Genomic DNA, 23,939 nt, shown 5'->3' on the forward strand with positions numbered 1-23,939 from the left:
CAGACACCAGTATAAATCTTGTAGGAACAGTTATGTTCTGTTAGTCCCTTGCGTGCCAAGAACCAGGAATTTTGTCTTCAGAGATATTTTAGCAAAAAGCAAAAGTGGCTTTCCTTCCATCACAAATCACTCTTCAAGGAATTTTCTGTGTATATTCTACAACAGAAGCTACCTGTAAGGGCCTATATGTTATAATGTGGAACATAAGGCAGAGTTAACATAATATAAACCCAAGCAAGAAGGCTGCAACAAGGGCAATCCATATTAAATCTATGAAATTTGTAAGGAGAACACAGCTCATATATGTCTTCCTAGAAAGCAGTAGATTTCCAGAAAGGATATCAGGGCAGGGTTCCAGAAGCTGGTAAACAGTTGGGATCAGGAACTTGAGGCTAATAGGCAACAACATGAAGTTGTATTAGAAGGGATTAAAGGGGGTTTGTGCAAGGCAAGTAGCAATCATAAATAATTGAGTCAGACTATATAATGAGCAACTCCACATTAACTATCTGTTGCTGAGGTGCACCTCTTCAAATAGAAGGTGAAGGATGTTCAAATGCTATCATAGAATCATAGAACTGTAGAGTTGGAAGAGACCCTGAGGGTCATCTAGTCCAACCCCCGGCAATACAGGAATCTCAACTAAATCAAATCCCCCACCTCTATCCCTTGGTCTGAGTTCAGGAACCTGAGACACAATTGGAATCAGGGTCAGGAATACCCTGCCTCCATCCTTTACTAGTGACTTGGAAACTGATCCCTTGGAGGCAGTATTAGAAAAGCCCACACATTCCAAGGGCTATAATCATTCCATCTGTGGAAGGTAGCCAACCGTTAGACCCAAACCTTGAACTCAGGAATGCAGGCTGCCTTCTATTTACACATTTCACTGTGATCAGTCCGTATACAGGAGGCCAACCTTCCAGCGGGGGAGCAGTTTAGTTTTCCAGTACATTCATGTATTAGTATACCCAATATCAACAAAAAATTCGGACGGAGATTCCAACATGAAGTCCTTGAATTCATAAGCAGAAGAGAAATGGTGTAATTTGGGCTGTTGTTGTTATTTGATTATGGTTTTATATTCCGATTTTATCCTATGAACGGCCCTGAGACCTGTGGGCATATGGCAGTATATAAATTCAGCAATCAATCAATAATTTGGACTCAAGAAACCACGGGCATTTCTAGTTCACCTGCAAAAATAGCTGTACCCCTTTGGGCATTAATTTATACTCTTATACTTCCTATCCCTATTAATCATGAGTCGTTGATAGATGGGATTGGTTCAGATGCATGCTGACTGGGTTTTGTTCATTTTATTGGATTCTGTATCCAGTTGTGCTCTGTAGATTACTGTGTCACCAACAGATTTAGTTAGCAACAAAATCCCCTCCTCTTTTGTATTAATGGTGCATTTACATGACCAATTGCATAACCACTTAGATTATCTCTTGCATTTATTAATGTTGCTGTATATTACTTAGAGACATTGTAATTAAGCAGTATTGAAGTTATCAAAATAAGTAAATAAATAGACCACCTGGGTGATCATTTCATATATCTTATAAAGTGGACTCTGGTCCAGAAAAGCATTTGTCACAACCAATGTGTTACCCTTTAAGATGCAATGGGACTCTTAGTTGTGCATTAGCAAACTTGGAGACTGAACAGATCTCCAAAGAAGATGGATATGGGAATATATTATTTCTTCACTGGCAATTCGCCAGCAATGGGACCTACAATTGTCTTCAATATTCCAAATTGCCATGTTGGCCTTTTATCTTTATGACTTCATCAGAAAATATCCCAACCTTCTTAGAATTTGAACTAGGATTCTATTAGGACTCCTTCAGATAAAGCAATGATAATGTAGTTCTCTATTTCCACAGAACCAAAAGGAATGCTAACAGGTAAGCATGTAACAATTCTTTTGTTACTTAAACTTGAGTTTTATCCAGATGTAGATAAATGTCAGAGATAGTTATATTTTTAAATACATACTTTTCATTTTTTTAAAGGATCTGTCCATTTAAATGGAGATATAATTTGAAACAAAGTAAGAACCAGAACTAAATTGTTAAGTGTGTGAATTCTTCCAGGTACCACAGACTATTATTACATGTGGATTCTTGTAACAGATGCAGCAGATACAATGGCATCTGATGGTCTGAAAATTCCATATGCGGTTGTGTGATCTTGACCACAGGAAATGCGAGAGCAAAGACTAAAATAATTGTTCTGTAAACTAGACTAGACTTACAAAGCTTGTGGCCCATCAAAATGAATTCAGACCACCACTAGCATTTGGCAGGCTTAAAAATCCTGTTTTCTGGTCAAAAACTGGAGATTTATTGAGAACCTTGGTGGTTACAAGTTCTGCTAGTCTGAAACATAATGAAAGAGTGATTTTTAGCAAACAGTATGGATTGATATGAAGACCAAATACCAGCTTCTTTTCCTTTCAATGGTAGTAGGAGAATTTGGTTGGCATAATATTCCAGGGCTTCAGTCATAATTTTGACCTATCCCTGTGTGAAAGAATCAGAGTGAAACAAAGTCATAGTCTACAAAGAAATGTAGACTAAAAGAAAGTGCTCTACATGGGTTTGCAATTGTTTAGCCATAATTGAGAAGATTTTGGGTGCTCCCAGGTGTGTGTGCACTGTGGGATCAGTGCTGCTTCTACAGCACTTGGGTACGGCCTCGGCCCAGTATACCTGAAGGAGCGTCTCCACTCCCATTGTTCAATCCGGACACTGAGGTCCAGCACCAAGGGCCTTCTGCCGGTTCCCTCAGTGCAAGAAGTGAAAGTTACAGGGAACCAGGCAGAGGGCCTTCTTGGTTGTGGTGCCTGCCTTGTGGAACGCCCTCCCACCAGATGTCAAAGACAACAACAACTTCCAGACTTTTAGAAGACATCTGAAGGCAGCCCTGTTTAGGGAAGTTTTTTAATGTTTGAAGTTTTATTCTGTTTAATATTTTGTTGGGAGCTGCCCGGAGTGGCTGGGGAAACCCTGTCAGATGGACAGGCTATAAATAATAAAAATTATTATTATTATTATTATTATTATTATTATTATTATTATTATTATTATTATTTTATTACATGCAGACTTTTTGCACTGCCCACATAATATCATTGTCATAGAAATGCCAGCCCATACCCCCATCCCACCCCAATTTAATTTGGATTTGCACTTTCCATGGAAAATATGAAAAGTTAAAATAAAAACTGTGGTCGGTAACTTGTTTGTGATTTCCGAGCAACCTAAGCCTCCATCTGAGAGCATTCCTATCAGGTTGTATCATGCAATGTCAAAGACTACAATATGGTCTCCGAGCCATATTTGCCTGCAGTTATGTGATGGGTGTATTGGGTGACCCAGCCCACACATGGATTCAACCATAGTGATCCATCAGGGATTTATACAGCATTATGATTCATGCTGCCACTTAAAGAGAATTGCTAATAAATTTCTGGGGCTATATTACTAGATCATTTCCTTGCTTATTTATACATTCTATGCCATCAATGTGTGTGGTGCCTAATATATATCTCTGAGCCCAGGAACCTTATAAATTTAATGAGCCACATCATATTATATCATCTATGTATTTGTGCTGCGACATATTATGTAGAGATGACCCTATGATCTTGCCCTTACACAGGATAGAGTAGAACACACCACGTCTGTGGAGTCAAGATACAAAATCCTCTAGGGAACAGGTTGAAAATTCAGTGATCTCAGTAAACATGAAAGCTGGACACATAATTATAAAATAAGATAAAAGTTGGCAATGACAATTGCCAGGCACTACTCCTAGGAAATATAATGAAATGCTTGTGCATGCAGTAAGGAACAATTGATCGGACAGCAGCATCTCCAAAGCAGGTGGCTAGAGGTTATAATGGATAAGATAACAAACTGAACATATGCCAATAGTGAAGTTGTAGTTCAAAGTATTGAAGCCAGTGGGAGCATTTCCCCCCCAGCTTGGTGTCATCAGTAATCTTCACTGCCCAACATTAATTAAACTACTCCCAGTACAGATCTTTAGGGACCTCCCCACTACTTCTCTCTCTCTTTACTTTTATCCATTGTGAAAGTGGTCTGCTAAATTCCATGTTCTGCTTTCTGTTTCAAAACTTGTTAACTTGTATATAAGCAGACCTCACCATTTATGCTGTGGCTTCTCAGTTTTCTTAGGTGTGTTTAGTGAGGGATTTTATCAAAGGTTTTTGAAAGTACATAACCTTCAACTGTATAAATATTGTATATCACACCTCTAGTGGAAATCGGCAAATTAGCTGCAAACATATCTGAAAGTTCAGGTCAGGTAGCCATTGCTAATCAGCAGTTTGGACAGTACTGTGTTAAGAGGTTGTAGGCCTGAGCAGAAAGATGATATACCGCTTTGGAAGTGAGATGGAAAAGCTGCCAGCCCAAACCTATTTTTGGTATTTGACTTACATACTTATGTATTTCCTATAAGCTTTCTTCCCATTCTATCTGCCTGAGACCCACATTCAGAAAACGTCTGAGACTTGCTGGAAGAAAATAGTGTTGCTAAAGTTTCTGCATTTCTCATTGACTCTTTGGAAGTTACTCTGAGCCAAGAATATACTTTTGTTTGGAAATATCCATCTGCTTAGGACCTATTTGTTTGTTTGTTTGTTTTGGGGGGTGTTTCTTTTCTTCACTCTGATATAATTTCACTCAACCTTTACTTTCAGTCCGCGATGGTCACTTTTTTTGTCTCCTGCCACCCCTGGTTCCTCTTCTTGCTTCTCGTCTCTTTGTGGTTCCAGCTTCATTTCCCACAGTAGGTTCATCCCCTGCTCCAAAGATGTTATTTTGTACCATTTTCTTGCCCGTTGAAAATTCAGAGTTACTGGGTAGCCCCAGCTATAAGTAATTCCAGCATTTTTCAATGCTGCAGTACAGGGTTTCACGCTCCTTCTCCACCTTATAGTTTCTAGGCATAAGTCATTGAACACTTGAATTGGTACTGATTTGTACATCAGCTGGTCGGCGATCTGTCTTGTTGATCTCATAATTTCCCTCCCTTATAATAACTTGCAAAACTCCTGACATATTTCTAGGTGTCAAGCCCCTTCTTCTGTAGGTGACTGTGAATCCGTTCTATGGCCACTTCTTTCCATTGAGCTTCAGGAACTATCTCTTCCAAACACCTCATCATATTCTCACAAAGAGTTTTGGGGGTTCTCACCTGATGCTTCAACAAAGCCATGCAGGTGGGCATTAACCCTGCGCTCCTGATCTTGGATATCGATCATTCTCAGATCCCATTGCTCAATTTTCACATTATGTTGCTTTATCTTTTCATCATTGTTTTCTACTCTCTCTTGGATTTGGCCCATCTTAGCTTCCACTCTATATATTCTTACTTTGATAGCTGAAATTGCTTTGTCCATTTGAGTGGCAGTGTCTGTCACTATCTGGTTTCTGAGAATCTTGTTACCCTTCTGCATCGCTTCTTGTGTTGTATCCAAGCTATCTACTGGTTCTTGATGCCTTTTTTCTTAGATTTTACCCCTAACTTTTCCATGCTCCTTCTCTGAGTTCCATTTCTATTTTTCCCATTTTTGTAAATTTAAAATGTATACCTAATTTTGGAGGGGGAGAAAGTCACAGTGTGCAAAGGGACTCATATATTTTTATATGCTCTCTGGACCACTCAGGATTGAGCCTTAATTGTGCCTGTTGGCAAACATCAGGAGAACTGTTCTTCTTTTTATATTCTTAAGTAGACCCAGTAGGCTCAGAGAAGAACCACATTTTTTCTTTGTCAAGCATGAACTGAACAATTATCAAATTCACTTTTATTCAGAAAGCTCTATGAAAACATTAAAAAAAATTCTCAGCTCAGATGCTGATAGCCTTCCATCTGTCACATGGAGCTGCTAAGAAGGATTAGGAAATAAAACTAATTTACTGGAATTAAAATGAATTTAATTCGTGCCTGGCAAGGAATTCTGAATGTGAACAGGAAATGTTGGTTTCAACGTCAGTAGAAAAAGCAGTAACTCTGAAATTGCAGATGCTATTGAACAAGGACTCTTAAAGGTATGGTTATGCTTCTTTTGTATTTCTTTCACCCGATGAAAATGCTTGTTTTCAATTGGGTACACCTTGAATGACACACATCTCTGGCAATTATTCTGTGTCATTTATAGTGATCCAGCTATTTTCAGCAATGATTTGGGGCTGCCAAACATGTTGCAAAAATTCAAAGGCTACGCTTGCCTTGCTTCATTAGATGCATGCTGCATGCCCAGAGCACCTGAGGCAATTAAGCATCTGTGCCCATTTATTCTTCCAGGCTTTCCAAAACTTTTCTTTGAACATTTTTACATTTCCCTCTCCTCCCGGTTCTGGTCTCAGAAGCATTCTGTCGTTAGTCCTCAAGTCCCTTAGCACAGGATAATGTTGCTCTGCTCACAGTGCGGAGGATTCCAAATGGTTCTTTGCAAATTGAGTGTAATACTGAAGGACAGGCTGTATTGTTTCCAAAAGACTTTTTTGTTTATCTGTGTGCTAAAGTCTCTGTTTGCAAATGGCACATTTTGTCAACACTGAAAACATTCACAGCACAGAAGTACAGAGCTCCCAGATAACACGTCCACATCTACATGTGTGCATAATATTGTGAATTTCACTGGCCAGCATTTCACGTGCTGATGCAATGAGATGATATTTACCACATCATTAGGAAACACTAAAGTTCAAACAATAAGATTTAGTATTTATATGGAGATTTAGAGTGCTGAACGAGATCTGCAAAATAGGTCAGTAATGTTATTGCTGTATTGCAAAAGGAAAGACTATGGTGTAGAACGGGACAGGGCAAAGTCAAATGGATTTGGCTGCAATTTTTAATCCAGTATAGGGAACACAGTCTGTTAGCCAGATGCTAGACTCAGGGCTGGCCCTACCATTAGGCAAAGTGAGGTGACTGCCTCAGGTCATAGATCCTGGGGGACAGCAGAAGGAACTTCTTGTCTGTTCTTCTTAAACTCATTGGCCATTCCTGTCTGTTGGAGGACCAAGCAGTTAATGCTAACCTTTACTGCCCTGCCCCCCTAGGTCTACTCAAGCATGCTATCATGCCTCCAGTGTTTTCATCTTTTGTACATTGTTCTGTATTTTTTAAATGTTAAGCTATGCATACATTTTTCAAAATAAATATTTGTAACAATGTTGTAGGTCTTAAGAAAGTGAACTATGACCAGTTGGACGTGTTATTGAGCATCAAGGGTCTTCAGAGATGGTAAGTTATCCAGTGAGTTTTGAGGAGGATGTTAACTGAAGCTCTCATTATGAAAGCAAAAATATAGTTTGATATGGAAGGTCTGTGTAAAAACAGAACTGTTAAAATTGGGTGGGAGAGAGATAATTGTGTGTTTATAACTACATTCAGATATACATGAATTAATATAGCTTCTTCTTTTTACTTGGGTGATTTTTTCCTCTTATCCCCCACCCCATCATACTGAACACTATGTTGAAGCTATGTACTGTGGCCAGCCAGATGCTGGGGTCTTCTCTGTATCTATGAGCAGTGGCATCACAAGGGGGGGGTGCACGGTGCACCCGGGGTTCCATGTCTGTGAGGGTGACAAGAAGTCACCCTGCAGGGGCTCGTGGCAGTGCGAACAGCCACCGCGCTGCCACAGCTGCATGTGGAGGATGATCCGTTCGCGGCTGCAGTGGCGAGCAGAGGATCCCGGCACCGCTGGCAAACCATTAAGGACAGCACATGTGCGGTGTCACACACATGCGCTGTACGTAATGGTTTGCCACCGCCGCGGCTCCAGCACCATACATACGGTGCCGGGATCCCCTGCTTGTGGCTGCAGCCATGAACGGAGGATCCTCCGTTTGCTGCTGTAGCGGCAACGGAGGGATCCCAGCACCATTCGTATAGTGCTGGAGCGGCGCCGGTGGCAAACCACCGCACATGCGCCCTATGTAGTGATGCCCACACTGGGTGTCATGATGCCTTCCTTCGCCCCTGTCTATGAGGGCTTAGGCCTCATCTGCACAACACAGTCAAAGTAGTTTCATACCATTTTAAACAGTTATGGATTCCCTTAAAGAATCCTGGGAAATGTCAATTATTAAGGGTGTTAAGAAATGTAGCCCCACACAGAGCTACAATCCCCACCCCCAGTGATTTAACAATCCATCCCTCTTCCCAGAGGACTCTGGGAATTGTGTCTCTGTTACATACACAGCATGCATCCATTTTAAATTTACAAAATGGCTAGAATGGAACATTCAAAGACCATATTCACTGGGGAAATGGCACCTTCCTCCACTGCTGTGATCTCAGTCCAGTTTGGAGTTCTCTATGGCTGCTATTTGTTAAAAAAAATTAAAGAACTCTCAATGTCTTCTCTAGTTTGGTCTTAGTCTGTTTTCTGGCCATTGGTTTAACAAGCAGCAGCATCAACATGAAGGCTGGCATTGAGTGTTTGAGGCTGCTTATCAAAGGCCTCAATGTGGCACAATTCGATTGAAATGTCTTGAAGGGAGGCACAAACCCAGTAAGCTACATTGTTTGCTAAAAGCAACCACTCAAATGGAAAATGGAGATTTTAAGCACTTTGTGATGAGTAGCCTGCACAGATCATCGAGGAATGTGGCTAGGAATGAGAAAGCCTGAACATTTTCAGATCGATCAATCAAGACAAGTCTGAAGAAGATTAGTGCACTGGATCTCTTTTAAAAGGATGTAGTCTGTTGCTTTGTTCTGACACAGCTTTCCCCTCAGGCTGCAAGCACAAAGCTTGACAGTTTGCTTGAAATTTCTGAAGCCCAAAGAGATAGGTCTTCCTGAAATGCTGTAGATGCAAATACATACACACAGCTAATTCTCCCCTGGCCTTCTCCCTGGCCCAAGTAGGACTAATTAAGCTAGCTAGCCCTGGTGACTATCTAATGCTTATTAGATGGATTTTCCCCAAATTGATTTTGAATTTTATTGTTATTCATGTTTTTATACTGTATTTTATGCTGCTTCTACAATTAAGTGTTTTAAATTTGTTGTTAGCCACCCTGAGCCCGGTTTTCTGAACCAGGAAGGGCGGGGTACAATTATTATTATTATTATTATTATTATTATTATTATTATTATTATTATTATTATTTATTAATCAATGGCAAGGGACTTGGGATAACAAATGCATCCATTCTGTTCATGCTTCTATGGAAATGGGACTAGTTTTGATTATTTACAGAGAAGGTTCCTACACCTGTGTAGATTAATAGAAACCTTCTGCTGCACTGATTGGCTGTTGAATATAACAGCCAAAAGCTCTTTGGTGGATACATAGGAAGCAAGGTCTTTTTGCTGCCCCCCCTGAACTATTTGAGGGGCCACCCACCAAAGTTGATGGGCATTGCCATTCAAATGGGGGGTGTCATTTCTTTGGGTCAGTTTTGCAGGGTGGGGCTTACCTGCCACCACCCCCATATTTTATTCAAGTTGGCATCTCTGGGTGGATACATGGTTCGGGCTTCTTTTTCTTCATGAGAGATGAAAGTGTACCCACACACAAACCCTGCTAATCTGTAAACACTGCTGCTTCTTCTTCTTTTTTTAAAATAAAGCCTTCCCCAATTTAGTGCATTTTTGGATTACAACTCCCGTAATCCCCAACAGTAGCCATGCTGGATGGGGTTGATCGGAGTTGCAGTCCAAAACATCTGGAGGGCACCAGGTTGAGGAGCACTGACCTACAGTATATCTATTCAAACAACCTAACCTGAATTGCAAGCAGTGCCTTTAGGCCCAGGAAGAGAATGCTTATTAAGAACATGGATACAGTAAGTTCAATGGGCATTGAAACATGGAGGTACACATGTGTCTAGATTTGACTCTGCATCAGCTGCACACACATACACTTCCCGCCCCCTGTGTGCAGATCTCCTTTGCCAAATGGTGGTGTAAATAGTCCACATGAGAAACCTCCCAAATACTGAACCTGGTCAAAAACTAATTTTGAAAGTACAGTCGTACTTTGGATCCTGAACGCCTTGTGAGTCTAACGTTTTGGCTCCCAGATGCTGCAAACCGGAAGTTAGTGTTCCGGTTTCTGAATGTTCTTTGGAACCTGAATGTCCGTCGTGGCTTCTGCAACTTCCAATTGGTTGCAGGAGCTTCCTGCAGCCAATCGGAAGCTGTGCCTTGGTTTCCAAACATTTTGGAAGTTGAACGAACTTCCAGAACAGATTCCGTTCAACTTCCGAGGTACCACTGTAATATAATACTATGATAAGTAGATGTCCTGATGCCTTATGCAAATTGTACAATATTTCCTGGAATATATAGGATGCACTATTCTTGGACAATGGTGAACAAGAGTAGTAGACTGTTTCTGTGGTGTAGATTTCCATGGCAGGAGCCAGGCTAACACTTCATTTCCCTTGATGTGATCCTTAGTTCTAGATCAGTTCATATTTCATGTAACTCCATCTTCCAGTGATCCATTTGTTCTAGCATTATCTGGAATATACATTTACTTGGAAGATAATAACTCAAGAGAGCTCTTTGGTATAATCAATCAACTGCTTGGGGCCCCCTCCAAAATGGTTGCCTGACCTGCTAGAAAGTCAGCTGTAACTATGATGAGATGCTTTCACAAATACATCCCCTCTGTAATCATGTTAGCAACAAACTTGATTTCTGAGTTGACATGACCCTTTGATAAATCATTGCCTCAACAGAGCTACAAGGAATTACCTGTTGTGCAAATGTCTGTCTATGGAGTTTGAATTTAAAAACTGACTTAAAAATCACAGTGAGGTAGATGGGCTGAAGGATGTAAGCCTGAATAATTTATTGATGGCATAACCTTTGAATTCAGGACATTTCAGAACTGCATTTCTGCATAATTAAGGGCAATTTTCTTCAAGATAGAACATAATTAAACAGGAAAATTCACTTGGGGTATATTTAGATGATGGTGACATTTGTTAGACGCATATCAGACTGCACCTGCTGCCTTTTCTAATATGGAAGGCAGAGATTTACATTTTTCTCAGGCCCTAAGAGAAAGCTAAAACATTTAAAGGTGATAGAAGATATTGCCAACTTTTATTAATCCGAGAAACTGTACAAACAAAACGAAATGGACGAAAAATGTAAAGCCAGAACTCTTGCTTCAATTTCTCACTTCTGGCATGTTTCTGAAACATAACAACATTCTCTTTCTATTTTGTATGGTAAGAGACATGTAACACCAAACCCAGATCATATATATAAATTAGACCAAGGATGGGGAATATTATTGAGACTGAGGGGCAGCTTATCATGGGAATGTTCTCTCTCTGTGTGTGGCATTCCAGTTGCTGGAAGGGCAGAGGCAAAATTAGTCAAAATTGCTAACATAGGATTGCACTCTACCCAAAGGAAGCACTGGGAAAGGTTAATCAGTGTACCTTTTGCTCTACTTTAACCCCCTCAGCTTATGATTTTGAAAAAGTACTCAAACTGGCTAATCACTTGTTCCAAAGTGGAGGAGTAATTTGCAGGAGAATATTTTAAGAACAGTTTATTGAGAACTTGCCATATCAAAGAAAAACAAGCCAAGAAACCTTTAGAACTTGGAACATATGCACCTATACATTTGGGCTGCAGGAATCATCAGAGCAAAACAAGCAGACAACTGAAAACAAATGTACAGTCCATGGCACATGGATTCAAAAGAGATTGTAGCATGACACCTGAAGAACTGCCTTTCAAGTACTAGTCATTATTGCACTATTACAGTGGTACTTCAGGTTAAGTACTTAATTCGTTCCGGAGGTCCGTACTTAACCTGAAACTGTTCTTAACCTGAAGCACCACTTTAGCTAAGGGGCCTCCTGCTGCTGCCGCGCCACTGGAGCACGATTCTGTTCTCATCCTGAAGCAAAGTTCTTAACCTGAAGCACTATTTCTGGGTTAGCGGAGTCTTTAACCTGAAGCGTATGTAACTTGAGGTACCACTGTATATGAAGCTTCATATAGACGGCTGGCCCTTTCATGAGGCAAATGGAGGCAATTGCTTCAGGTGGCAATTACGGGCAGTGGAAATCTCCTTGTACTACTTGCCTTCACTACCTGGTCCTGCCATTTCCCACCTGCTGCCCCCTAAAGTTTAGGCAGCATTTTTAGTCAAAGTGGCAAACCATGACAGTGGTTCAGACACTCTCATGAAGCCCACGGAACTCAGTGTGGCGTAATTCTGAGTAGGCAAGCATAGGATTGTGATTTTAGGCACTGCTGTATTTGCTTGTCATTGGTGTGGATGGTGGTTGACTTAATGACCAGCACAACCTTACACCACCTTCAGGTAGTAAGCAGGATCATGTCAGCTTAACCTTATACTAGCTGAAGTACAACCTTGGGACAAGTAACAGCATTGCCTAGAACTTTACTACTGAACAAAATAATCACTGTTTCCCTATTTCTCCTTAGGGATAATCCTTATACCACTGAAGATGCTCATCGAAAGTTCTTGGAAACTTATCCCAAAATATTCATTAAAGAAAAGGCCATATTGCCAGGGATTCCTGAAAAAAGAACAAAAGGGTAATTCATATTTTAAACAATTCTGTATTTCATGTGAAAAAAAGTAAAGGCTAGGTAAGCCGACGAGGATATGAGGTCAGTCCTCGCCACCACATGCCACAGACTAGCTGTGGAACACAAAGATTAGTAGCTAGTGGTAAATTCATTTTCTGCTTGAGCAGAAACATCTGTTTGTTGCTTCAAAATGCATTTGTCCTGCCTTACAGAAAGTGATTGGTTGCATGCACCCTGTTCATAGTCCAAGTGCGCTGCAATTTTCTGAAAAGGATAATGATGGCAAATGTTTTTCTTCAGTGCTGGCTAAAATTCAGTCCATGGATAGTGGTTGTTCTATAGCCATATGTACTTTTTGTTATCCAAATTAATGAAATCTTCCATATTGCTGGCTTTTAGATTCTCCTGCAGTGCAGCTGAGTGTAGGAGAAAACAAAAAGTTGAAGACAATGTGCAATTTAGAAGGGTTAGGGCAATGTGCAGTTTAGAAGGGTTATGTTCATGCCACTTCTAGAAGCTTTTATGGGGTTTAGAGAGTGTCACCTTTTCCAACTAACTTTCTGTGGGGGATTTGGGGGGAAGGGGCATTGCCCAATGCAGAACATCTGCTCCACAAGCAGCAGGTCCCAGATTCAATCCCAGGCATCTCTAGGTACTGTTGGGAGTGCCGCCTGCCTGAAACCCTGGAGAGCCATTTCTAGTAGATGTCAGCAGTACAGAGCCAAATAGGCCAGTGGTCTGACTCAGTATAAAGCAGATTCCTGTGCTTCTAAATTTAATGTAAAGCAACATTCCATGTAAGGTTGGGGAAAACTTCTGAGGAAAAACAAACCACCTGAGGAATTTTGAGGGGACCCAAACATGTTTAAATCATGTAATTATTGAAGCCATTGCTGTATCTGGCCTGAAGTGAAAATGAGATGAGAATTTAGACATTCCTTCTCAAGTGAGACAACTGAGCAATCTCAGGAGAACCCAGAAGAGTTCCTATGAGACTTCTTGCAGTGTAGTGTGGTGTTGGGGATGCTGCAGCTGGGAATGAAGGAAAATGTGGACCAGAAATTGAGAGCAGAAATTGCTCAAGTTTTGGGCTTCTTTACTTTGGGGAGTTAATTCATGTTATTACATTTCATTAAATAGTTGTGTGATATTGAAGCATTAGACATGAATTATACAACTGCACATCATAGTGAAGCATTTCCAGGATTGTCAAGAGCTAATCTGCTCATTGGGACGCTTTCTTCCCCTTTCTTCTCATCACTTTTGGGCTCCTCTTTCTTTTGCCTCATTTAACCCACCAATAACTTATCCAATGCATCCAGTGACTGCCTAGAGCAAGGATGGGGAACCTGTGCCCCTCCAGTTGCTGTTGGGCTAAATCTTCCACCATCCCTGACCATTAGGCATGTTGGTTGGAGCTAAAGGGAACCATAACATTTAGGGATTAACACATTTGGCTATCTCTGATCTAACTTCATGATAGATCTAACTGAATATGCCAGGGAGTAAAGTTTGGCCCCTTTGCTTGCAGAAATTGTGCTCTGCCACGGTCCTCCCTGACTTTAGTCTACCCTGTGTAGCTACATCAAAATCTGCCTCCCATGTCCTTCTCCCATACTTATCTCTATCATGCTTATATTCTCTACATCAGGCATCCCCAACCTGCGACCCTCCAGATGTTTTGGCCTATGACTCCCATGATCCCTAGCTAACAGGACCAGTGGTCAGGGATGATGGGAATTGTAGTCCAAAACATCTGGAGGGCCAAAGGTTCGGGATGCCTGCTCTACATTGACTGGTGGCAATCCATGTTATAAGCAGAGTGGAAAGCTGGTCGGGCTTGGGGGAGTGATCATTCACACATGTCCTTTGTGATGTTAATGGATGGGAAGCTCCGATGAGCCAGAAAGATTCAGAAGGAAAGAGGAAGAATGGGAAGCAGGATGTGGAAGATGTATTTTACATAATTTTGGTGTGTGCAGAGGTGGAACTCTAGCTTTGGCTGCATTTAATCACTAAGCCTTGATAATATGAGGATTGATTGCTGACTACTCTCTTTTACTTGGCAATTGTCTGGCTCATCTGGCAGAAGAACTTTGTCAAAACTAGGTGCTGATCTCAGGAAGTTATCTTTCACTTCCTTATAGACTCAGAGCTCAGCTGTGATGGGTCATTAATAATAATAATAATAATAAGAAGAAGAAGAAGAAGAAGAAGAAGAAGTGTCCACTGCATGCAATTGCAGGGGGAGAGCACCCATCCCTATGTGTGTGCATTCCTCACACATGACAATCTATATATGCCCTATGCTATAGAAGCTCTATTTGTCTAGGTAATTTTACAGTTGGCAGTCTTATAACACAAGATGAAATATGCCAGGAGGACAGCAAACTGCAACGAAAGAGCTCAGGTGCAACAGTGGTTAGGTTGCAATTCAGCTCTAATAGTGGTAAAATGCCTCCCAAAAGAGGTAGGTATGATAAATCTGGTGATGCCATTGTAAATTTCATTTTTACTTTCAGGTCCTTGGGGGGAAAATCAAGGAGGGTTATATATTTGCCACCACTCACATTGGTCAATATTATTTAGCAAACAGGAATGCTTTGGAAGAAGATGATTACACAACAATATGACCTTTCTTTCCTGGGAATTTATCATTTAAAGTTTAATCTAGCCCAGTGTTTACAGAGATAGGATTTCTAGGTTACAGTGGACAGAAAGTCAATCTCTTTGCTTTCAGGAAAGCATTCAGTAAATTAGGGCACTTAAAATTTTCTTCTCCTTATTTTTTAACAGAAAAGTAAGTTTTACAGATCAGCAAATTGCCCAGTCTTTAAATGAGTGAAATATTTTAGCAGCTTAGACTTTCTTCCTTGCTGATGCACCAAAATTCTTATTTTAATAGATACTTTGAATTACTTTTAAGTACCGCTATGCACTCAGAGTAATTTTGCTTACAAGTGAGCTGAGGATCAATGCAATCAGCTAATAAGATTATACACATTAACTGTAAAGCAATATGCTGTAAGGGAACAAGGCAGATGCATACAAGATTGAATTTATTGCCTGATTCACTGTTGCAGTAATGTTCTGTGGATTTTTTAAATTTTATTTTGCTGGAATTGTGTTTTTCTATATATATTTTTTGGGGGAGGAGAGAAATGAGACTACATGCACTGAAGGCAAACTGCAGCAGACCATCTGAGAAGAGTCATCTTAATAAACAAAATGCTATCCCATCACCAATGCTACCCTTTTACAGAACTTTACAGTGAAGAAACAGTGCCCTAATGTAGTATTCTGCCCATCCTGGGATGCAGGAGTTTAGCTTGGTACCAGTTTGAGCAGCATGGTTTGTATCAAAGCAGAATGATGGGAAGGGGAGGGAAATACAGTGCTGACCCCAAAGGTTTGCCTCTGTAGTTAGTGCTCCTCTTCAGATTCAGTCAAATGAAACCTTGGTTATGTTGACCTACATACAGCAGTTGCCAATATGGTGCACATGGGCACCAGTGTGCCTCTTAGTACTTCCTATGACACACACAAGGACTCAGTAAATACCGCAATGCTTGAGATATCCTTTGAGTTGGCACACATTTCCCTCTCACTATTATCCTTATCAGCTCTGTGAGGTAGGTTAGGCTGAGAGCTGCTGATTGGCCCAAGGTTCTCCAGCAAGTTTGATTAAACCTGGGCTACTCTTCCCATCATCAAGACCTGGAAAGGTGAGGTAGATAACTTCAAGGCTCACAAGCTGGGACTTGTGTTCTGTGATTTTATAGGCTGATGCTATTTTAATCCATACTAAAAGACCAAAGCAAAGGAGAAGCTCATTTTCAACTGGTGTATAATTAATGCTGTTCCAACATGTCCTTTTTACTTGAATTTGCTATTTGATTGCCTATGTGATATTGTAATCAAATGCTTCCTTTTTTAAAAAATCCATCTGATAAATTTATCAGTGCTGCAATAGTAGCAAGAGTAACCTGCTAACTCAAAAGTCTACTGCAATAACGTTTTCCTTCATAGCAGATATGAAGGAAACCTACACTTGAATTTTGTGAAATACGTAAATGTTTATGCTGGACCAAAGGAAGAGAAATTGGACTACTGTTAGATGAATTATCGAAAATTATTAGAGATATAAACCTATAAGCCTGCCTTATATTGAGTTAGACTGCCGGTCCATCTAGCCCTGTTGTCTGCTCTGAGGCGCCATCTGCTTTTACATTCAAAGCAATAACATGGCACTTGAATTCTGGGAATTCTGGGAACTATAATTTGCTAAGGGTGCTGAGAGTTGTTATGAGAACCCTGTTCCCTTTACAGAACTATAATTCTCAGAGTTCCCTAGAAAGGGAGTGATTATTAAACTACTCTGAGTTTTGTAGCATTGTGCGGGGAATGGGTGATCGCCTGGCAACTCTTAGCAACCTTAACAAATGACAGTTCCCAGGATCCTCTGAGGGATGGCACGACAGTTTGAAGTAGTGTGATACTGCTTTAAATGTATAGTGCAGATGGAGTCAGACTAGCAGCAGATCTCCAAAAGGGCAGAAATCCCAGGGAATGAATTTAGGACCTTGTGCACACAAAACACCCCCCACCACCACGGAGAGATGGTTCATTCTCCAAAAGGCCAAGTTCCTATTGGTGTTCCACCAGCCTGTGGGGAGATGGAATGTGCGAAATGCCCCTGGAAAAAAGTTGCTAACCATGCCAACATTATTTTGGCTTCCCTCGAAATTCTTCAGATGATTTGCATAAGAAAGAAACACAACATTTGCTTCAGATTTTGCTTTGGGCAAAACCCAGTGATAATGGAGTGATGTGCAGAATGCCTGGAAAGGTTTTGTGTCTCTTACTTAAACTCTTCTGGCTTGCCTCAGAATCCCTCAGAAGTTTTGCCTGAGGAAGAACTCCCAATGGGCGAGGGGCTTCCGGTGCACCGCGATCCCAGCGCAAGCAGAGTTCTCACCGGGAGGGAGAACTCAAGCTATTTTGAAGGTCAGGGGGCAACTCCAGGGCGCGGAGACCCCCCCAAAACCCTTCTGAAGGGTGTTCAGAAGGTCTGGTTCCCAGCGAGACCAGAAAGCGACCAAACCGGCTGCCAGGTAGCCTCGGAAGGGGTGAAGAGCGCGGCGGTGAGGTTTAGCGGGTCGAGGGACGCCATTACCTACCTTCAGATAGCGAAGCCCTGAGCTTGCAGAGAAAGCGGAGCGCTCTCAGTTCAAAGGACTCCGAACATAAAATACTTGAATTTACGTGACAAAAAGAAGACTAAGGAAGTATCGGAGCGACAAACAGAGGTAAACGGAGTTCAGCCGATAGCCAAAATCTACTTAAACGCGGTGTGGCACCAGTGCGAGAGAAAGTGAAAGTGTGTTGCCTTAGCGGATACGTTGTTCCTCCTTAAGCGTCTTCCCCCTACCAGACATTTAAACATAAAGTACGTGGAAGGAAAGGGGGGGAAGAGGAAGGAGCCAGAAACAAGTAGCAGGACTCAGAGTTCTTGGTGAACAGGAGGGTGAGAAGAGGAGAAGGGGCGTCCTCTCCATTTTGGCGTTAGAATACAAGAGATAAATGCGGAAGAGAGAGCTCCGCTACTATTAAGAACTAATTGTGCGTACGAAGGGTGGAAAAACGGACTAATCTCTACTTATTCTACTTTTTCTCACTTGGTTTGAGACTGGAATTTGAGGATTGCTATTTATTCATTAAGAAACACCGAGGACTGCTATTTACTCCCTAAGTAACGCTCCTGCAAATAACGCCGAGTAATTGGGGAAGGCAGATTTCGACACATTTCTAGAACATCAGTTTGTAGAGACCTGGCGACCTCTAGTGACAAGATGAAGTCTACGTGATCTTCGACTGACTTCCCCCCCCCTTTTTTCTCCCTTCTTTACCTTTCCTTTCTCTGCTTGCTGTTTTGTTCTACTTCCCTTTTTATTAAGTCCCCCCCACAGGTTTACCTAGCATAAGGATTAGCCTGATTGAAGGCAGGAAGAACCCCCGGAATTGAAGAAGAACTCCGCATTGAGAGGATAATTTTGTAGCAAGAACCCTATACTGACTTTATATTCTGATTTTTTTTTTTTTTTTTTGGAAAACATATGTATATAAAAGATTGGGAATTTTGAATAGCAATACTAAGGAAGTAAGTGGACTTAAGGAAAAAGGATAAAACGGGGGATATAAAGGATATAAAGGAAGGTAGTGGATATAAATTACGGTGGGAAAGATACTACTCAGGACTGTGAGGGGGGGTTATAACTGTGTAAAATAACTGTGTAAAATGTCACTTACCGGGAAGAAAGCGACAAATGGTGGGCCCTCTGGAGACAGGAGGGGCTCCAAACAAGAGGGAGACTTTAAGTCAGATATTTTGAAGATGTTTGCGGAGATCAAACAGAGTCAAGTTAATTTAGAGCACAAATTAGAACATGTGGATAATAGGATTGGGAAAATGGATAAAAAAATAGATGAAACTGTTAACGAACTTAAGGGCCAAATGAAAGAGGTACTTAGAAGAACGCAGCTCACGGAAGAAGGATTAAAGAAGACAAAGTTGGAACTAAAAGATATTAAAAGGGAGAAAGAAAGGATTAAAGCAGAAGTGATGGATCTGAATAAGGCACAGGAGGAAATGAAGGATAATATAGCCATGAATGAATTAAAACAGAGGGAGATTAATCTGAGGTTTAGAGCGGTGCCTGAGACGCAAAATGAAAATATAAAAGAGAAATTGACAAAGGAGCTAGCGGATTGGTTGGGGATACCACCGGAGGAAATGGCCAAAAATATACAGAATGCATTTAGAATGCGCGTTAACACAACAAGAGCTAGAAAACCTATAGGCGACTGTCTGATTGTATTTAAGGATAAAGAAATGAGAAATAGGATTCTCCAGAGGAATAGGGAAAAGAGGTTGAATATAGATGGGAGCTATATAATTATCTTTAAAGATGTCCCAATCAGGCTACTTAAACGAAGAGACTCTTACAAATCTCTGGTGCAGACATTGAAGAAAAATAAGATAGAGTTTAGATGGGAATTCCCGGAAGGGGTCTCATTTATGTATAGAGGCAAGAGACACAGGCTATTAAGTCAGGAAGAAACTGGGAAGTTTCTTAGGAAATATAAAGAGTTGAGAATGGAATCAAATGGTTCAGGAGGTGTAGAGGGAGGATTAACAGAAGATCCAGGAGCGGGGGAGGGGGAGGGAAGCGGATCAGAAGAGGAAGTAGAGGAGGAAAAGGAGGACTCAGGTCACTTATAAAAGAAAGGTTAACGTAAAGAAAGGTTAAGTAAAAATCTAGCATTATGGGACTAAAAATTTGGAATTGGAATGTTAACGGGATGAACGATAAAAAACGGAGAAATAAAATTGAGCAATATCTGAAGAAAAAAAATCTGGATATTATTTGTCTTCAGGAGACGCATGTAGCCAGAAGACACAAAAAAGTGTTAATTAATAAAAGATTGGGAAACGAATTTGAATCCTCAGACAAAGAAAAGAAAAGAGGTGTTGTACTTTATATTAAGAACAAGATAGAAGCTAAAACGCTATTTAAAGATGAAGAGGGGAGGGTGATAGGGGTTAACATCAACTGGCAAGGAGAAAAACTGGTGGTTGTGGGGGCGTACGCCCCGAATGGTAGTAAAACGGAATTCTTTAAAAAATTAGAAGAGAGGCTATGGGACTATATGGATCAAAAAATAATTCTAATGGGCGACATGAACGGTGTCGTCTCGTTAGAAATGGATAAACTTAGAGATGGCATAAACAAAGAAGGAAAACTACCAAAACCATTTTTCTCAATGGTGGAAAACTGCAACCTGATGGATATCTGGCGCCTCAGACATCCACTGGATAAACAATTCACTTATCATTCCGAACCTAACCAATCGATGTCACGCATAGATCAGATATGGCTCTCCAGCGAATTATGTCCAAGAATCAAACTAATAGAAATAAGACCGAAAGTTATATCAGATCATAGTCCGATAGAGCTAGAACTAGAAAGTTTAGAGACAAGATCTTTCAGATGGAGACTTAAAGACTATCTTTTGGACGACCAGAAAATTGTCGAAAATGCAAAGAAAAAATTGTCGGATTATTTTGCAGACAATTGTGACAAAGGAACAAAGATTAATGTAGTCTGGGACGCAAGTAAGGCGGTAATAAGAGGATACTTTATCCAACAGAATGCAATTAAAAACAGGAATAGGGAAAAGAATAAAGAGGAAATTCTAAAACAGATAATGGTAAATGAGCAAAAGTTATCTCAAAAACCTAACTGCCAGAAGGCAAAAGAAAGAATAAAAATGCTACAAGCTCAGTTTGCTACTATAATAAATAGAGAAGTGGAGTGGAATATCAAAAAACTGAGACAAAAAAATTTTGAGTTCTCAAACAAACCAGGCAAATGGCTTGCCTGGCAGATCAAAAAAAGAAAGGAACAAGGTATAATAAATAAAATAATAGTGGAGGGGGAAGAAAGAACTGATCCCAAAGAAATCAGGAGTGAGTTTGCCAATTATTATAGAAGTCTGTATAAGGACAAAGAGAGAATCGGTATTAGGAAAATAGAAAGATTTTTGAAGGAGAAAAAGGTGCAGAAAATTTCGGTAGAGGATAAACAAAGATTGAGTATACCAATAGGTAATGAGGAGATAGAAGAAACAATCAATGACTTAAAAAGGGGTAAAGCACCAGGTCCTGATGGGTTTACGGCTGGTTATTATAAGGAGATGAAATCTATTTTAGTGGGACCTTTGAAGGAGACTATGAATAATATCTTAAAGAAAGGAGAAATTCCTGGGACATGGAAAGAAGCATATATTGCGTTAATCCCTAAACAAGATGCAGATTTAACCCAGGTCAAAAATTATAGACCAATTTCACTGCTAAACACAGACTATAAAATATTTGCAGGAATCCTAGCAAGAAGGCTGAAAAAGGTGTTATCAGAAATTATCCACAAGGATCAGATGGGATTCCTGCCAGGGCGGCAGATGAGAAATAACACAAGATGCATAATCAATATGCTAGAATATTTATCTGTTAGAATTGACAAACAAGTTATAATGATGTTTGTGGATGCCGAGAAGGCATTCGATAAGGTGATTTGGGACTTTATGTTGAAAATTCTAGAATACATGGATGTTGGCAATGACTTCTTTAATGGAGTAAAAGCGATATACACCGAACAGAAGGCTAAGTTGATTATAAACAGCATGGTGACGGAAGAGATAAAGATACAGAAGGGCACAAGACAGGGCTGTCCACTCTCCCCTTTACTGTTTATAATAGTTTTAGAAGTACTCTTGAATTCAATAAGGCAAAATCAGAAAATAAATGGAGTAACATTAGGACAGAACGTGTATAAGACCAAAGCCTTTGCGGACGATGTAGTAATAATGACAGAAGAACCATTAACAGCAATAGAAGAAATATTAAAGGAAATAGAAGAATTTGGAGAAATAGCAGGCTTTAAGTTAAACAAGACAAAAACGAAAATGATAGCTAAAAATGTGGACTCAAAAACAATAGAAACTATCCAACAGCACACACAGATAGAGATAGTTAAAAAAGTTAAATATCTTGGTATATGGTTAACATCGAAAAACATAGACCTATTCAAAAATAATTATGAGCCGATGTGGAAGAACATAAGGAAAGATCTGGAAAAATGGGGAGGGCTAAAATTGTCATTTTGTGGAAGGATTAATACAATTAAGATGAATGTTTTACCAAGACTTATGTTTCTATTTCAAACCATACCTATAATTAAGGGGAGCCGAATCTTTAGAGATTGGCAACGAATACTCTCAAGATATATATGGCAGGGCAAAAAACCTAGAATTCAGTTCAAACTATTGACAGATATAAAGGAAAGGGGGGGGTTTGCCCTGCCAGATTTGAAGTTATACTACGAGGCTTCATGCCTTTGTTGGATAAAGGACTGGGCAAAGCTGGTGAATACGGAGCTACTCGATTTGGAGGGCTTCGACAATAGATTCGGCTGGCATGCCTATCTATGGAAGAATAAGAGGAAAGTACATAAGGGATTTGAAAATCACATTTTTAGAGGCCCGTTAATTGAGGTATGGGAAAAACATAAGAATTTGTTAGAGCCGAAAACACCACATTGGCTATCACCTCTTGAAGTAATGAGTATAAAGGCTATTAATATGAGAAGCAATTGGGCTACATATAGCCAATTGCTAACTAAGGTTGAAGGGAAATGGAAGATAAAGCCGTACGATCAAGTAAAGGAGTATGTCTATGATTGGTTACATCATATCCAGGTAAATCAGATGTTTAGTAAAGACTTTAAAGAAAGAGGATATGCAGATAAAGATTCTAAATTTCAAACGGAGATAATAAATAATGAAGTAAAAACTATATCCAAGATGTATAGAATGCTGTTGGATTGGAATTTAAGTGACGAAGAAGTTAAATCAGTGATGATCCGTTGGGCAAGGGATGTAGGCCACTGCATACAATTTGAGGATTGGGAAGAGCTCTGGAGAGAGGGATTAAATTTTACAGCGTGTACAACGATAAAGGAAAATGTCATGAAGATGTTTTATAGGTGGTACTTAACACCGATAAAATTATCAAAAATGTATAAGACGGACAAGAAGTGCTGGAAGTGTAAAAAAGAGGAGGGCTCCTTCTACCATATGTGGTGGGAGTGTGGAAGAGTGAAACAATTTTGGGAGAATATATATATTGAAATAAAGAAAATTCTAAAATACACGTTTAGAAAGAAACCAGAAGTCTTCCTGTTAGGGATGTTAAGGCAAGATATCAAAAAAGAAGATCGTAGGATAGTATATTACGCAGTGGCAGCAGCAAGGGTAGTATTAGCCCAAAAGTGGAAACAGCAGGTAATACCAACGGTGGAGGAGTGGAGATTTAAACTGCTGGATTACGCAGAGCTGGATAAACTAACAGGGAAAATTAGGTATGTAAGAGACCAAGTGTTTATCAAGGATTGGGGAAAGTATGTGGATTACCTGGAATGTATTAGTGAGGGACAAACAACGCTAAAGGGATTTAGAGACGCACTGTGAAAGACAAAGATTTATTGTTTGAAGCAAATAGGAGATTGAGAAAAGTTTAACGACAATAATAAGTAGAGAAACGTGTGAATTTGATTACTACTTCGAAAGATTTATGGACAAGCTGAAGGAAGTCTCGAAAGGGATGTATATGTAAGAATGTCAATGGGCAAATCAAAGTTTATGTATTTTTGTTTACTTGTTTTTCTTTCTTTCTTTTGTAGATCTTTTTTCTTGTATATGTGTGTTAGTTTTTCTTTGTT

The 23,939-nt window shown here is 40.2% G+C and overlaps 1 protein-coding gene across 2 annotated transcripts in view; it reads left to right on the forward strand.

The window, feature by feature from the left end:
• The first annotated feature begins 1,820 nt into the window (after positions 1-1,820).
• The window catches only part of CNBD1 (cyclic nucleotide binding domain containing 1), a 152,950-nt gene continuing 130,831 nt past the window's right edge, over positions 1,821-23,939 (forward strand). For both annotated transcript variants that reach the window (XR_013840516.1, XM_079983140.1), the window contains exons 1-3: positions 1,821-1,913; positions 7,233-7,296; positions 12,493-12,606. Coding sequence is in view for 1 of the 2 variants with exons in the window: in XM_079983140.1 (XP_079839266.1) it covers positions 1,904-1,913; positions 7,233-7,296; positions 12,493-12,606 (188 nt within the window). In the remaining variant the exon portion in view is untranslated. The remainder of the gene's footprint in view (positions 1,914-7,232; positions 7,297-12,492; positions 12,607-23,939) is intronic.

Source organism: Podarcis cretensis (genome assembly GCF_951804945.1).
Source record: "Podarcis cretensis genome assembly, chromosome: 7".
Classification (NCBI taxonomy): domain Eukaryota; kingdom Metazoa; phylum Chordata; class Lepidosauria; order Squamata; family Lacertidae; genus Podarcis; species Podarcis cretensis.